Raw genomic sequence first — 18,139 nt, 5'->3', positions numbered from 1 at the left:
ATCAATTTAATGATTTTTTTATTTTTACCACAAAATATTTCACTGCCAGTGTTTTGTCTCAAGATGCACAACAGTAATGTATTTTGTAAGTTATATTAAAAAAAATCTTCCATAAATGTCCTAATATAAATAAGACCTAGTCCTGGATTAATCTAAACTCTGTCTGGGTAACCAGACCTAATATTTTAACATTGTTGTTACATAAAACCATGTGTTTATTTTATGCACATTATACATTATTTGAACCAATTATTATTTTCTCATCATTATTGTCATTGTAAATCCTTTGGCCCATTTAGCTCTATTACCAAAAAATATCAAATTACTTGGTCATCATCCTTACCAAAATAACTGTTAGTGAAACCCCTATATTGGTTAAAACATTTTAAAATTATGTGATTTTAGTTAATTATAATGCTATTTTATATTTTATCATTGGGGATTTCTTAAAACTTCGTATGACGTTTAAGGTGAAAAACTTGTAATATCAGCAAAGATAAAAAATCTTGTCTGATCTTATTCTCGCGAACCCAGTCTTGTTTCATCTTGCAGAACAAGTGTCTTGTCACACCCCTAGAAATACATCTTGTTTTTTGTCATGAAAGATAAAAGGTTCTAAAAACACATGGATGCATTCACACTGGACTATAAAATTGGACTTCATTGTCCAACATTTAATTCATTATGGTCTTAAAAAGGTCTTAAAAAGTCTTAAATTAGACTTGGTGAAACCTGGAGAAACCCTTTTAAAAGTCGTAAATATCTTAAAAGTATCATTATTTAGTATCTTGTGTGTCCCAAGTTATAAATTTAGTGTATTGTTGCTGTAGGTTATTTCTCACAGTGAGACTTTTGAGTACTTTCCTCGCTGATCAAAATAATGGGTTGTAACAATAACAAAATTATAATTATTTTGATATAATACATATTATATATAATATAAATTTTGATAATTTGTGTACTTAATTTGATAAGTCACAAGCAGACACTTATTAATTACCATTAAATGTTGTGTGTTGTCTCTTGGGTAATCTTAAAACTTTTTGATGTGTCTTTTCAATATACTATAGTAAGTTTAATTTACTTAAAAAGACTAAGCAGTTTGACTGTTGCAATGACATGACTGAACCCTAACGCAATCCAAACCATCCCCCAGGATGCTCGACTACTTCAGCCAGTCAAACAGCACTATGATATTCATGAATGTTAGTTACCAGAAAAGACTTTATGGCCATAATGACATTTAAACGTATGAAAGTATATTTTTAAAGATGAAAAGACTTATACTAAAACAACTTCCACACTTCTACCCGGAATCTACATTACGATTGGTTTTAGCTAGAAATTGCACTGATAACAGTGCTATTCATCTGTTGTTGAAACACTTCTGAAATTTGTATAATTATCATCAATACCAGCTAAGATCACATCTGTGGTAATATGAGCTAAACAGTAAAACAGTAAAAACTCATATTTTGCATATTCGTGTATGCTTTATTAATTACAAATGCAAAAGACGGATAGAACAAAAATCAGTGGCAACAAAAATAAGTTAAGAGAAAAATGTAATGTACACTCACGCACACACATATTTGTAAAACAAGTTTTACCATAGTCAATAGTACTTTTTGCTTTGTTCTTCACACCCTGTAATATTTTAAGATACTTACTCAAATATAAAATATTTTAACCATCGACATTTGTAAATATATAAATAAAACAGTAAAGACTCAGACAGTGGAATCAATTCACATAAAGCTGAATTGCAGATTATGGTGACGTCAATTTTAAAACGTTAACGTGATAGTCCATATATTTTCATCCATTTCTAACCCTATCATACATTCAGCTCCAGCAACCATCCTCAAACAATGCACAACATGCTTTAAATAATCATCAATTAATGAGGACATCAAACGAAGTTTATATGCATAAACATCCTTGCAAAGGCAGAGCAAGTGCAGAGAGTGTGATTTATTGCATTTTGGAGTTTATCGCGTTTTGGGAAAAACTTTAATTGTAAAGGTGTTCATTCAATTAAAGAGCCAGTAAGATGACAATTTTAAGCGTCCTATCACTATGTATAAGTCAGGACAACAGGTTTAAATGCATGCAAGGTCAAAAAACACTGTAATTTTCTCGAAATATACATTTAAAATTACCCCATTTCTCAGAGATCCCCACACGATTCGTGTGAAGGCGTTCAACGACTTAGTCTGCCTAAACCCCACCTTTCAGTAGCCTACTCTGCTCTGATTGGTCAACTGACAAGAGTCTTCGCACAGATCAGTGGCACAGACCAACAATAGTGCTAACATGATTTACTGAGAAGACATTATCGACATTAACACATATCATTCATTATTAATTCAAGCAATAAAAACGAACATTTTACACTCATTTAAGCATTTATGTAAGCTAACCGGGTCGTAGCAAAACCGTAAGTGTGCATGCGTTAGCCGCTTGCTAACATGACTCTCTGACAGTATATTAAGAGTTTAAACAACGACATCATTCATCATTAATCCAAGCAATAAAAAGACGATAGAAACTAACAATTTTACACTCATTTAAGCATTTATGTAAACTAACCGGGTCATAGCAAATCCGTAAGTGCAGCATAAGCTAATAAAGTGGGTACTGATTGAACCATCTTTCATTGCCAAATGTATAAATCCCTCCGTTAAAAATAAATTTTAACCACTGATTCTTCACAGCCAGACACATTTAGTATATCCCTTCTTGAAAAAGTCTCCTTTGGTAGTGAAATAAACACAAACTGAAAACACGGTGTGACATGATGTTTACACAAACACACTAGCTGTGGGTGGGTCATAGTTTTCGTTTCTCCCGCGGGCAAGGCTGTAGGCGGAGATTAGTATCTTGTGTGACGTGGAAGCGTTTGTGTGACGTGGACAAAGTCAGGCAGCAGATCCAATCCATATAATGACTCGTTTCAGCAATTCAGAGTCGACTCCCTACTATAGAAGCCAATAACTTTATTAGGGCCCAAGCACCAAAAGGTGTGAAGCCCTGTTGTTTTTGCTCAGATAATTATTAGGGCCCGAGCACCAAGGAGCAGGCCAGAATGGCCTGCACCGAAAGGTGCGAAGCCCTATTGTTTTTGCTCGAATTTATTTATTTTTTAACACTTTTGGGCATTTTGGGGGCCTTAACATACTCGAAAACTCTTGAAATTTGGCACAGACGTCAGAGTCATCCGTCATTGTGAACGGGCAAAGGCTGGAACACGGGCGTGGCACGGGGGCTTTGTAGCGCCCCCTGTAATGCAAAAAAAACATTGATGCACAGATCGTGCAAACATGCACGCACATGTACGAAAGTTGGTACACATATAGATCTCATCGACCCAAACAACTTTCGCGCTCTAACCTATTAGCTCCACCCAACAGGAAGTCTACCATTTTGAAATGTTTAAAAAATGCATGCGGTGAACTTTTAAATACTCCTCCTAGGGGATTCATGCGAATGACACCAAACGTGGTGATCATGATGCCGAGACATTGGACTTGCTAAATTGCGAAGGGATTTTTGATATCTCGAACGTTCTGCCATGGCGAGGCGACGAATTCATGGCGAATTCAGAAAAACAGGAAGTGTCTAATATCTAAGGCAAACAATGTCTTATAGTGATGACACGCAGGGTGTTTGTTCGTCTGAAGATTCCGATCGCATCAATTTGCCTATTGTGAGTCTCGGGTATAGCGCCACCAACAGGCACCAGGAAGTGTGTCAGTCATTAACTTTTAAATACTTCACCTAGGGATTTCATAAGATTGACACCAAACGTGGTGAACATGATGCTGAGACATTGGACTTGCTAAATTGTGAAGGGATTTTTGATATCTCGAACGACGCTGCCATGACGAAGTGACAAATTTATGGCGAATTCAGAGAAACAGGAAGTGTCTTTATCTAAAGCAAAAAATATCTTATTAGGATGATACGCAGTGTCGTTCGGCCAAGGATTCCGATCGCATCGATGTGCCTATTGTGAGTCTCTGGTATAGCGCCACCAACAGGCATCAGGAAGTGTGGCAGTCACAAAAGGTGGATTTTTTGACAGTTCCATGTGATGTTCTTTTAAATACTCCTCCTAGGATTTTCATGCGATTGACACCAAAAGTGGTCAACATGATGCCGAGACATTGTAGATAATAAATTGCGAAGGGATTTTTGATATCTTGAATGCTGTTCCCATGGCAACGTGTCAAACTTTACTTTCATTTTAAAGGCATATTTAAGCCTTACAGTGTCATGCAGTGAATTTTTAAATACTCCTTCTAGAATATTCATGGGATTGACTCCAGAAGTTGTCAACATGATGCTGAGACATTGTAGATGCTAAATTGCGAAAGGGATTTTTGATATCTTGAACACTGTTCCCATAGCAACGCGCCAAACTTTACTTTTATTTCAGGCATATTTAAGGCTTTTTGCGTGCTTAGATTAACTTTAAATTTGGCACAAACATCAGAGTTGTCGGCTCTTAAGTGTTGACAAAAACGTCAGATAAAGATGTGCCTATTTAGTGGCTCACTAGTGCCCCCGTTTGTCTAAGATGTGGGGTTTCTTTTACCTACAGTACCTAAATGGGTCAGTAGCAACATGAAATAGTCCACTGATATTTACCCATTGATGCACATGCCCACCGTGCATCGTTTTCTGGGAGGCACCGTGTAGCGTTAAAAAAACGTGCGAGGGCCCGCCATCGCTGCTTGCAGCTATATTTAATCGTGCACTTTTTGGTTCAACTACTTTGCACATTGTTTATATTGATGGACAGCTACATGACACTCTGCAATACAGGTCAGTTTCGATTTTGGATCTGTGTGGCCCTTAAAAAACAACTAGTTTGAGATTTATATTCCCGTGTCCTTTTTTAACTATACTACATTTCTCACCCCGCTGTAAAAAAACTGCAAAATTTTACTCTGAATAAAGTTAAAATTACCTACTTTTTACTTGAGTAGATTTTTAGACCAGTAACTTTACTTGTACTTAAGTCAAAAATATTATTAAAGTAACAATATTTTTACTTGAGTACAATGATGATGCGGACAATGCGAAGCTCGTCACAACATGTTTCTAGCTCATCATGTGTGTGTGGTTCGTCATTTCAAAATATGTGTTCGGCGCATCAAATGAACCGATGTGCATCACGTGTCATGTCAAAATAAGTGCCTGATGCACAAGTGTCTAAAGGGTTTATGATAAAAGAGACACTCGCGTTTGCCAGATACTCACATAATCTCATGCGTAATCAGAGTTTAAAGGCGCTCTAATCGAAACTGTGTGATGTCCCTTTTTGTTGATGTTTGAACTGTTTTCAAACAAACGGAGCGTAGCTAACTCCTCCCCCTCCCTTTCATTCTTTATCCTTGTTGTCGTTTATTGGCTGGAACACTTTGTTATGGTTTCTCGTGGTAGGTTTGGCCACTTTGTTTTTATTGCAGTTTGTGCAGTTTGTAAAGAGACAGCCCAGAGTCTACAGAGACAGCGTTTTTTACAGTTTGATCAGCGGACAGGCAGCAAGCAGATAGTGAAGAAATGTTTGCTGTATGTAACAAAAAAATTTTATGGTCTAAAACGCGTGAATTCGCTTAGAGCACCTTTAATGTTAAGTGAGTTTCAAGTATTTTGTGATCTTGAGCGTCTCTTTAATAATGAACGATTTCGATACTTGTGCAGCAGGCACTTTTTTTTGACAAGACACGTGACGCACATGGTTCACATGACACAACAAACACATATTTTGAAAACACAAGCGACACACATGACACTCCAAACACATTTGAATTTGCATCCCTCGAAAAAGCATTCACCAGCTGCAACTGCTTGAGTAGAATATTTTATTACTTTTTCCACCTCTGTACATATCTATAAAACAGGCAAACTTGACTATTGCTCCAGGTACGAATGGTGTTCCTTAGGGATCTGTTCTTGGACCTTTAATCTTTATTGTATACATGCTTCCATTAAGTCACATTAGGTCTGCATGGGCTTAGTTATCACTTACACGTGAATGACACACAACATGAGCTTTAAACACACTAACCCCTTTCACATAGATGTTATATCTGCTTACATTAATGAAATAAACATATGGATGGCAAAGAATTTCCTCAAACTAAAAACAGATCTGCTCCTAGTTGGCCCTCTTAAATGCACTTCTTATCTCAATGTAATAAAATCAATATTGCTGGCTGTTATGTCAAACTTTCAGCCACTAACAAAAACCTGGGCATAGTGTTCGATTCATCTCTGTCTTTCTCCTCTCACATCTCATCACTTACGAAATCTGCCTTTCTTTCATCTTTGAAATATTGCCCAATTTTTAAATATCAATTATCCCGAGACCCTTGTCCATGCTTTATATTTTTATGGTTTACCATCAACATACATAACCCTAATACATACAAAGAAATCCTCCCACATAACCCCCATTTTATACAGTTTAAACTGGCTTTCCAATTAATTTCCGCATTCAATATAAAGTTCTCATTACAGTTAAAGCTTTTCATGGTTCCTGTCCACAATATATCTTAGATCTCATTCACACATATACCCCTGCCCATGCACTTAGGTGCTATAAGTACAAATTTATTATAGGTTCCTCGATATAGGCTGACAACTTTTTGGTGGTAGAGCCTTCAGTATTACGGCTCCCAGCCTCTGGAATTTTCTTCCCCAGAGCTTTCGAAATCTGTCATCATTACAATATTTCAAAACTAATCTGAAAACTTCACTTTTTGGTATTCCGACTCTCAAGTCCATTGACATGGTTTTGTGTTTATTTTCTGCATCTGCAGTGTTGATAGTTCCGCTGGCCTAGGCGGTGTTTGCAGTTCAGGATGCCCTTCCATGTCAGATGCGTCGGTTTATTAGATCCAAATGTTGTTTCCCAGAACAGTTGACCGTTAATTCAGAATGTTTTTTAAATTATCATCCTCGTTGACATTTATGTTGTGGTGTTCTGTTTGCAGTGGTTTCTTTTAATCAGCACTTTCAACTACTTGCACACACATGTCTGTTGTTCTTGTTTCCTCCCATTCTCTCTCATTCTCGCCATAAAACTACACTTCACAGTGCATCCATTTGTTCAAAAAATAACAGAATGACATATGAACAGCTTTAATCATTCAGGACCATTAGATTGGCTTTTACCATAGTATCAGGCTTTTACCATAGTATCATAACCTCTGCTTAATATTAATAATTCATCCAGCAGCTTTCAAACTGGCAGTTGTTAGGCTCCTCATTAAAAAGCCACAGCTTGACCAGGGAGAGCTACAGTGGTCTAAAAATTGATGGACCCCCTCCATATTTCTTATGTTTTGCATATTTGTCACACTTTAATGTTTAAGGTCACCAAACAAATATAAAAGATAACACAAGTGAACACAATATGCATGTTTTTAAATGAAGTTTTTGATTGGATGTTTTTATTATTAAGGGAAAACAAAATCTAAAACTACATGTGTGAAAAAGTATTTGCCCCCAAACCTTATAACTGGTTGGGCCACCCTTAGTAGCAACACTAGAGGTGAATTTCACCTTGAGCGTGTGTGTCAGATGACCCCTCCTTCATTTACCTCAGGGTACCAGCTCAGGAATTACACCTTGGCAATAAGCATGATCTAAATGGATCATTCAACCAATAAGAAAATATGTAAATTGGAGGGAGTTTTTCCATCTAATTTGTTTGAAGGATTTTGTGAGATTCTGGCTAACTTGTAGAACAGGGCTATTCAATTAGTTTGTCATGGGGGCCAGTTCATGAAAAGCATCTTAAATGAGGGGCCAGAGATATATCACTGATGATGACTACATTTTCCTATATTTAAACATACTCATGTTGTATTTTGAAACTGCCTAACAACAAAATCAGTGCATTGTACAATAGGCTTTTTTTTACAAACTTTTTATTTTGAAACTGCATACAACAACATTAGTGCATTGTTAGATGTCAAAGTAGGCTTTTCTACATCCAGACATGTTCATGTTGTATTTTAAAATTGCATAACAACATAAGTGCATTGTAAGATGCCCAAGTAAGCTTTATTCTACATTTAAAGAGGTAAATAAGAGCCATATCACACTCATTGAGAATTTAACTAATTTACTCACTTCAGTGCACATAACAAAAAAGTTTATAATATGGAACATAATTGTTTTATGCGTTTTTTTGTCAAAACTAATTATTACAGTAGCCCTATTTAAACTACAACAGCCATCTTAATAATTGGCAAACATAAGGCTACCTTCTAATAAGACAGAATATGTTTTTAGATTTCGCAAGAGCAGTGAAATTACGTGTATGTTTGTCAGCACGATACGCATAAAGTGGTGCAGGTGCTGGGCTGTGAGCGATGGCGACTAACTGTAACTTGTTTTAATTGCATTTTTGTGTGAGAACGATGACTCGCATAATATTTGAGCCTTTGTCTGCTTAGAATTTTGGAGAAACAGCATTATCTTTTTGTCCAGTTCACAAAATCGTTTCAACAAGTTTTCTTTGTTAAGACATCTAACGTAATGTCATTGTGGATAAGCAAGTCATCATTGAGCTGACATATCATACAACAGGTGTGTTCGACTTCATGCGGTGCTGCGCAGACCGATCGGCGGCTGACTTAAAGCAGTGCTTGTCGGTTAGTAATTTTGTCCAACTTGAGCTGGCGCCGCAGGTATGTGACTGTGTCATATGGTGTTAAAGAACTGCGAGAGCGATTTAAGATAAGCCGCCTGAGTCAGCCAGCGCAGTTCGCGAAGAGGAGCTGCGTGGGCTGTAATGACGAAACAGCTGTTTCATGATTGGTCGGATTCACCACATGACAACAATTACGTGTGTTTCGTGTTTATTTTCACGCCCTCAGTTCCACAATTGCCCGTTGTCTAACTAACTAAATTTATTCTAGAGATGTCTTTTTTACAGACTACATAAAGGGCCGGATCAAATTACCTTGGGGGCCGGGTTTGGCCCGCGGGCCGCCAATTGCATAGTCCTGTTGTAGAACTTTAACTGTATTATCAACACAAGGAAGACAGTGGTAATAAAATTGAATTTATTATTAAAAGATAAGCAAGAATAATTAAAAACACTACTAAATGAGACTAAAATACTAAAGGATAAAAAAGATAGGAACTAAAGTGTAAAGAATAGAAAATAGGAGTGACTGAGTTGAAATTATGGGAGAATGTGTTCTGGTCCTACTAAGGCAGGGATGGCCAACTTTGGTCCTGTTGGGCCGGTGTATTGCAGGGTTTAGCTCCAACTTGCCTCAGCACACTTGCCTAAAAGTTTCTTGTATGCCTAGTAAGACCTTAATTGGCTGTATGTTAATAAGCCAATACTTTGCATAGCCATGCTGTTTTAGTAAGGAATGTTTATGATCACCCTCGCTCAGGGCCGGAGTGGGGCCACTTTTCAGCCCGGGAGTTTCAGGCCCAAGACCGGCCCACTTTTTCCATAGTGTAATTCCAAATAAGCACTTTTTTCAAATTGGATAAATAAAGCAACAGTTCAGCTCTTACTATAGTTTTTATTAATATCATGGTTCAACAAATAAGGTAAAAGTTAAATAATATTTCACTTAAGATGAGAAGTTAACAAAAATATTCCTCTACACTCTGGGTTGTTTTTGACCCATGATGGGTAAATATTGGACAGAATAAATGCTGGGTTAAAAATAGCCCAATGTTGGGTTGTTGTTATGCAACCATGGATTATAATAACCCAACAGTTGGGTTAAAACAACCCAGCATTGGGTCAATTTTAACCCAGCAGCGTGTTCTGTCCAATATTTACCCATTATGGGTCAAAAATAATCTATTCCACAAGGAAAGGTTGATAAATTATTAGCATTGCTAATGCTATGAGGCCTATGATTAATCAGATGCAAATATAAATATAAAACCCAGTCCTAATTAAAAAAGAAAACAGTTTGACAAAAAAATATTAAATCCAATATTGGGTAAATATATAGCATAAAAAGTGATTTATAAGCTTTTTTAGGCTGCTCATTTTTGACTGGGAACACAAAAGGTGTTATATGGTTCTGAACACAACCTGAGGTTAAATAACTTTAATTCATATTGTTTACTCATTGCCTCCTCGTTTTTAGCGGGGAACTGGCTTATCTGCTGCTCAGAAACTGCTTGCATAATATTTGCAAAGTCTATGAATCGCATGTATACACAAAAGGATAATATTTTAACAAAAAAAATGTTGGCTTATAATAGGGTTGTGCCGATAGACGATAGTATCGTGTATCGACGATCTTCAGACATATCGCCAATGGCAGGCTTTCATGGCGATAGTCAAGACGATAGTTGGCGAATGGTTATTATTATTATCATCATAGTTTTACATTAACACCGACAATGCATGCTTTTCCTCACATGAGGGTTTGTTTGCTTGCTTCACTTTACGCGGAGAGCTTGTAAAGAGAGAATTCCTTCTTGCACGTACCTGCACTTAATGCGCGCGTCTTGGTCTCCTTCTACCACTAAATCCAGCGCGCCGCGTCATGAGCAGCTGCGCTTCTCTCTGTCTCACGTGCACGCGCTCTCGCGTCAGTCCGCAGTCTAAACATAAACTGAAGTAGTAATCCTTATTTGTTTCAGTTTAATGCGTTTCATGCGAGCTGAGGCAAACTTTACTTTTTGTTTAAAATATGACCCGCTGCATGGCGCCTCTCTCACTCTCGCGTACGTGCAGAGAGCTGCGCTCTGTCCGAAGTCAGATCACTAGGTATTAATCCTGTTTATGATATGCATTTCAATGAGTTGTAGCAACACGTTCCTCGTGTTTAATATATGATTGTGTTTAAAATATGATCGCGTTCCGCTGGACCGATGCGTTTAAAAAGGCACCTCATGAGAGCACCACTGCTTGACACGTGTAGTCTTCTGCAACAGCACTAAATAAATGCATTGAATAGTTTGTATGTGCGCGCACTTGTGTGTGCGTGCGCAGATGCATGTTTTTACAGTTATTAAGTTATCATGATAGGGTTTTAATGACGCGCTCGCTTTAATGGCATCAGTTTTAAGAAGGTTGCGGTCACGACGGCGTTACGGTCTTGTTTTTTTTTGTCCACCCATCAAGTGACTTGTTATAATGAGTAAAAATTAACAAATAAAAAAAAAGAGTAAACTACTGCCACGCCCCCCGATAATATCGTGTATCGCCGATCTCACAGGCTGACGATAGGACGATCCGAAAATAGGGCATATCGCCCAACACTAGCTTGTAAATAGTTTGAAAACGGTATTAGCCGAATAATTAAGTTGCTAATGCTAACCATTACTAGGCTTATTTCTCTTTAAGTTACCTGTTGTCACTTTTGTTTGTCCTCTTGAAAATAAATCTGTAAGTTTGGCACATTTGGCAGCATCCCCCTACAATGGCTTTTTTCTTCAACCTGTTTTTTTACGCCCTCCTCCTCTCAGACGCGTTTTGTTACGGTAGCGCCGGCCCAGCCTACCGGAGAAAAGTTTTGGAAAAGACGTGGTATGGACCGAACCAACTCTATGGGAGGGGAAAACTCCTTCACATGGTACAACCCATGCAGAGGCTGCGCGCTGCAGTGTCAATGCGAAACGTGTGAAGTGTCATTTAAGAGAAGATAGACTCACTAACGTGACAAATGTAAAAAAAAAAACTCGACCGGCCCAAAAAGTGAAGCGGCCCACCGGGAATTATCCCGGTTCTCCCGATTACCCACTCCGGGCCTGCCCTCGCTTCTGATGAGCATGAAGGATGATTAGGAGAAATGCTGTAGACCAATCAAAACGTCCTCTTCTTCTCAGCCTTGTCTGTCAGTTGCCAGGGCAGCCTTATTTAATGGAACTGGGCATTTGTTTGTGTTAACCCACCAAAATCCAGTCCCAATGCAGGGCACCCTCTTCAAGGCAGTTGGGGGGCTAAAACTTGTGTTATCTGCTGTTGCTACAGCGATAACTTGCAGTGAGTCTGTTACAGCATTGTGGAGGAAGTTTGGTCAACTCATCTTTGCAGAATTGTTGTAATTCAGCCACATAGTTGTAATTCAGCCACACTTTTATGCCAGGGACTCAAAAAAGTCTTGGGGATCATCAAGATGTTTTCTGGCAAAACTCAGACAAGCCTTTATGTTCTTTTTGCTTACCAGCAGTTTTCGTCTTGGAACTCTGCCATGCAGGCCATTTTTGCCCAGTCTCTATCTTAAGACCGGGGTATACCTTTTTCCCCGTCCGCCGGCTTTCCAAGTATACTCCCCGCAGCTACACGTGGATGGCTGCGTTCGACACTATATGCAATACCAAAGATTTCTTATTCAAATTATTAGTCTAACAGGCCATCAGGGCAGCACTGATTTGGCGACATTTACAGTACATTAAAACATTAGGATAGGTGAGGAAAAGTAACCGATTGTAAGGTTTTGTTATGTGTTCTGGTTGCGTTTTGTGTTTTGTACTTTTATTTTGACACCCTGCTCTGTTCTGACTTTTATTTTGAAATATCGTCATGTCACACTTCACTTCCCACTTCCTGTCTGTTTTTGTATTTAAGCACTTCCTGTAAACCTGTTCCCGGCTGATTAATACGTTTGTATATTAGCCTGTTACCTGTCTGTTTATCTGTTACCTGATTACCTGTTTGCCTGTTTTTGATATCTGTTGTGATTCTTCTCTGCCTGCCCTGACCATTTGCCTGTCTCTGGATTACGTTTGTTGGTTTGCCCTTACTGGATATGTTTGCTGGCCCTTTTGGGATTAACAATAATAAAACCTCATTGCACATGGATTCATTTCTCATTCGCTTTCATTAAAGCAACCCGTTACACCGATCCACCATTGCAAACACAGTTTAGAACAAACAACAAGACAACAAAGAACAGGAATCCAACATTATGGTAACAAACATGCTCCACAGCTTTCTGTTCTTGTAAGAAGTAAAAGTTAAAGAAGGAAAACGCTAGTGTGTGTGCAAATGTTGTCTGTTTCATTGGTATAATTGTTTGTAGTGGAGTGTCCTGTCTAAATATTTTCACGTGCATGCACTGTTGTATGCGGACTGTACGCGCACTGTTTTAAAATTACGTCATGCGGACGGCGCCCATACGCCGACGTCCCTAGTATTCTTTCAGCTTTATGGTGGAGTCATGGGCAATGACCTTAACTGAGGCGAGGCCTGCAGTTCTTTGGATGTTGTTGTGTGGTCTTTTGTGACCTCTTGGATGAGTCGTTGCTGTGCTTTTTAAGTAAGTTTGGTTGGCCGGCCACTCCTGGGAACGTTCTCCACTGTTCCATGTTTTTGTCATTTGTGGATAATGGCTCTTACTGTGGTTCACTGAAGTCACAAATCTTAAGAAATGGCTTAATAACTTTTTTCCTGACTGATAGATCTCAATTTCTTTCTTTCTCATTTGTTTCTGAATATCTTTGGATCTTTGCATGATGGCTAGCTTTTGAGGATCTTTTGGTCTACTTCACTTTGTCAGGCAGGTGATATTTAAATGATTTCTTGATTGCAAACAGGTGTTGTAGTATTCGGGCCTGGTTAATGTGGCTAGAGAAATTAAACTCACGTGTGATAAGCCACAGTTAAGTTATTCTTAACGGGGGGCAAAAAAATGTCAAAGAGGGCCATGTAGTTTTGGACGTTTTGTCTTATTAATAACAACCATTAAACTGTATGCTGTGTACACTTGTGTTATCGTTGACTAATATTTAAATTTGTGACAAATATGCAATAGCATAAGAAATCTGGAGGGGGGCCAACACTTTTTCACACCACTGTAGCTAATTCCTGACTAGTCTCAGCCGCAGACGTCACGCCCACAGACTGTTGGCTAAACGTCTGATGTTTTTCGTACACTTTTCTGGAAACCCTGTGAGAATGTCAAAGTGGTCTTTGATTTGTTGAAATAAACCAGATTTCCAGGAGACGTGAGTGTCGCGATTAGTTTCAGTCCCTGGAAAACAAAGCTCTGACGTTCCATTGAGCAAGAGAATCAGTCGTGTTCACGTGGACAATAATGACCAGTTATCATTATCAGCTAAACATTGGATTCTCAAAAATATGCAAAGTTCGCGGCATAGACTCTCTAAAAGACGTCCAAGAGTTTTGCTTGAGGCAGTTAGTAGAGTCAAAAAGTTTGGTTCTCCTGAATTGCTTGTATGTGTTAAAAAGTGGAGAGATATGCTTCAAACAGATGTTTAACGGGAGCGTCTCATTGGTGTGGCTGTTGATGAAGTGTACAACGTTGTTCTATGGTGAGTAATGTTATTTATTTAGATGCTATTCGGTTGCGGCTGGTTATTTCAATAACTGACTTGTTGCCAGCGGGCTCGTTATTGTGGGGAGTCCGAAACGTGACGCTAGACGAAACAAACTGTGATTGGTTGTTTGACATGTCGGTCAAACTGCTTGTGGGCAGGCTTTGTCCAGAAAAAGCAGCAAAAAACACCAGACCTTCAGTATTGATGGTCTGGCTACGCGAGACTAATTCCTGACCAATCTCAAATCAAAGTAGTATCCAGCCAAATGCGCCAATTTGTGAAGAAAACAAAAATTTCGACCAAGATTCAGGCCCCACCATAATACAAAAAAAAACATTACAAATAAATTACAAATTATTTCTTGTTAGCATCTAATCATGTTGCAATTATACTCCTTGTATTACTGGGTCTTAGTGCAACATTTGAAACCATAAATCTACATTAAATATTATACTTTTGTTGATTTCAGTTCTCTCAGAGACTACAGATTCAACTGAGGAGGAGTGGCAGTCTATTGCTAATCTTGCCAGTGCCTGTCGGAACATGCTAGAAGCTCTCTCTCAAGAAGGTGACAAATAACAAATAATTTCATTACAGGAAATATAAGGTGTGCTTAAACATGATAGCATGTAAGCTTGTGGTATACTTGTGTTTACTAAGGAGTGTTTGTATAGTTATAACCAGTGAAAAGATAAGAGCATAAGTAATATTATTTAATACTGGATTTCAGATAGGAATGCAGGAGATGGCACACATGAGTCCCCAGAGACTGCAATGCAGACAGAAACAAGGCTTAACAACATAAAAGACAGGTGAGATTGACTATACTAGTTTTTCATTGACAATGGCAATACTTTAAAAAAGGACAGGTGTTACATTTTATGTAGTAATTTCAAGGCAATTTTTAGAATATGAACTTATAAGTTAAATTTAACTCAAATTGTGTTGGTTGTCCTTGACTCTTTATACTCAACACTTTATTTAGTTTCTAGTAAATTAAGTAATTAATTTAACAATCTGTCTGTATGTTGTCATATTTTCTTTGCACTCTACATGCTCTTACAGTGGCTAAATAAAAACATGAATAAAATGGTCAAAAAATGTGTTTTTTTATTAAACTTTTTCCTGTTTCTCCTTTCCTTTGCAGTGACTCATCTGGCCAACTTGAGGAGAAGGTGTCCCAGTTAGAGACCATGTTGAAGCAACTTCAGGATGACCTTCAAAAGGTAAAGTACTTTCTCTGCTGTTGGTTAGTCATGCCCAGGCCCAAACGGAATCCCGCAGATATTCCCCAAAAACTCAGCAGAATTCTGTGGATTTTAACCCTGTTAAGCCCTGCACTTGTGCGTATTTGTGAGCAGTAGCCGTCATTGACAAGCACACATATCCCATGCATGCGTGTTTGTGCGTCATTGACAAGTACACAAACCCATCACATCCACGTGGTTGTGGGCAGTAGAAGCTTGTGCTGTTTGATGTGACCGCAGTAAATTTCATTTTATATAAAATGTGTGCTCTCTATCATTTAAAGCGAAGTTAACAATAGTATATGTAACTTTATATACAAAATATAATTCTATCTTGATATGCACATTACCTGTTCATGTTGGTCCAATTTAAGTTCAAGCTACTTTATTTGTACCCATAGGTAGATTCCTCATACACAAATAAGAACAAACAAACCAGCTGGATGATGTGTGATATGTGTGAAGACAATGAATATTTTAATATTAAAACATCCAATATGAAATTACTAATTAAAAGTTTAAACTGTAAAATAGTTTAGTTAAAAAAAGTTCTTAAAAAGTTCTTACAGGTCAAAGGTTTAAACAAAAAAACAAGCACAATGCATCTAGCTACGACTTATTCCTCAGTGTAATTGCTGCAGGGACAAAACGGTTTTTGTGTCTTTTTGTTCTACACCTAGAGATTGTAAACCTACTCCCAGAAGGGAGAAGCTCAAACTCTTTGTGCAATGGATGGGAACTGTCATTTAAAATTGAACCAGTTATGCACTGTAACTGTTTTGTGTACAAGGTCTCCACGTTAATTTGTGGCTCACCGATCAACCTGTTAGACCACTTCACTATTTGGTTGAGTAAGTTTTTATTTTTCATAGAGAGGTTCCCAAACCAGGCTACTAGCGCATAAAACATATTCAATAAAAGCTTGGTAAAAGAGGGTCATAATGGATTTGTCTATGTGGAAGCGATTCCTTAAACAAAACAGTCGCTGATGTCCTTTTTTCCTCACAGCTTCACATTTAGATTCAAATGTGAGTTTTTAATTCAGAAGACTATCCCTGGTTAGGGATAAAAAAGTAATTATTTTAGATGCAATTTTGTAATATTTACAGCTTATATTCTCTGACATCTTTTAAAACATTTAATATATATTCCATAGAATTCCACAGATTTTTCCAAAAAATTCAGCAGAAAGGTTCCGTCTGGAACAGGGGCCTCATTTATTAAAGGACAAGTTCGGTATTTTACACTTAAAGCCCTGTTTTCAGATTGTTATTGATGAAATAGAACGGTTTTGACTGAAATTTGGACACATGAGTTTCACGTCTTTGTAAACGAAAGGTTAATACTTTTTAGGAATGATTGTTCCAGTGCATCTATACACCCATTGTAGAGGTGTGAGGTGATAGATCAAACACCCGAAATGTCCAAATTTCAGTCAAAACCGTTCTATTTCATCATAAACAATCTGAAAACAGGGCTTTAAGTGTAAAATACAGAACTTGTCCTTTAATTGTGGATATGAACAAAACAGGGCTGAAAACATGCTTATGCCACTTCCCACGCAAAGGGTGTAATTTTAATGGAAAACTACACCGTTTTTCAATATTTTACTATGTTCTTAGCTTAACTTTGAAAAAAGACATGGATGTATTATTTAGTCTATGTGTGCACCGTTTTCTATTCCAGTCCTCGGGCCCCCCCTCCCAGAATGTTTTAGATGTCTCCTTATATGAAACACCTGATTTCACTCACTAACGAGCTGATGATCGGAATCAGGTGTTTTTATATAGGGAGACATCTAAAATGTTCTGGGAGGGGGGGCCCGAGGACTGGAATTGAAAACCACTAGCCCATTCATTCCTATGACTCCAAACAGCGATGGATTTAGAAGCAACCAAACACTTCCATGTTTTTCCTATTTAAAGACTGTTACACAAGTAAGTATGGTGGCACACCATCGAATTGGACTGATAGTGTAACAAAATTTATTTTGATCAAACCTTGCAAGTATTTATAAAACTTGACTTACTTCACCTCATCTGTTAACATGAATTCTCGTTCCCGTCTAATTGATGGCCATTAGCAGTTGAGTTAAAGACAACTGATCCCCTAATTCCATGCTGCTTTAGAGCATCAGTAATCTATGTCAGTGTCATTGTTTTGATCATGCGCCCTCTATTGGCGGATTCTACAAATTGTACCTTTAAATACCAGGTGTAACGGAATGTGCTTCTCTTGGCCACTTGTTGTCTGATCGACGAAAACATATCTTAATACAGTAAACAGCCTCTTTGATTCATTTCTTGAGTCTTGCATTTCAAGAGTAACCAGTGTAGTGATTCTGACACGGCACCAATTAATTTAGTATGCCATACACAGGGCACTAGAGGTGAGTGGTGAGTGTGCATGCGCGTGTGTCAGATGACCCCCTTCCTTTTTATGGGGCACCAGCTAAAGAATTTCACTTTAACAATAAGAATGATCTGAATATATCATTTAACAAATAAGAAAATATGTAAATTGGAGGGAGTTTGTCATCTAATATATCTAAAGGATTGTGTGAGATTCTGGACAACTAGTGGAGCCTCTCATTACCATCA

At 38.0% G+C, this 18,139-nt stretch overlaps 1 protein-coding gene across 2 annotated transcripts in view; it reads left to right on the top strand.

The window, feature by feature from the left end:
* Positions 1 to 18,139, top strand: part of LOC141348955 (signal-induced proliferation-associated protein 1-like) — a 195,660-nt gene that overhangs the window by 166,002 nt on the left and 11,519 nt on the right. For both annotated transcript variants that reach the window (XM_073859681.1, XM_073859682.1), the window contains exons 13-15: positions 14,762 to 14,860; positions 15,023 to 15,104; positions 15,440 to 15,518. In XM_073859681.1, the coding sequence (XP_073715782.1) occupies positions 14,762 to 14,860; positions 15,023 to 15,104; positions 15,440 to 15,518 (260 nt within the window). The remainder of the gene's footprint in view (positions 1 to 14,761; positions 14,861 to 15,022; positions 15,105 to 15,439; positions 15,519 to 18,139) is intronic.

Source organism: Misgurnus anguillicaudatus, chromosome 21 (genome assembly GCF_027580225.2).
Source record: "Misgurnus anguillicaudatus chromosome 21, ASM2758022v2, whole genome shotgun sequence".
In the NCBI taxonomy this organism is placed as follows: domain Eukaryota; kingdom Metazoa; phylum Chordata; class Actinopteri; order Cypriniformes; family Cobitidae; genus Misgurnus; species Misgurnus anguillicaudatus.
This window is presented reverse-complemented; position numbering and strand designations above follow the sequence as displayed.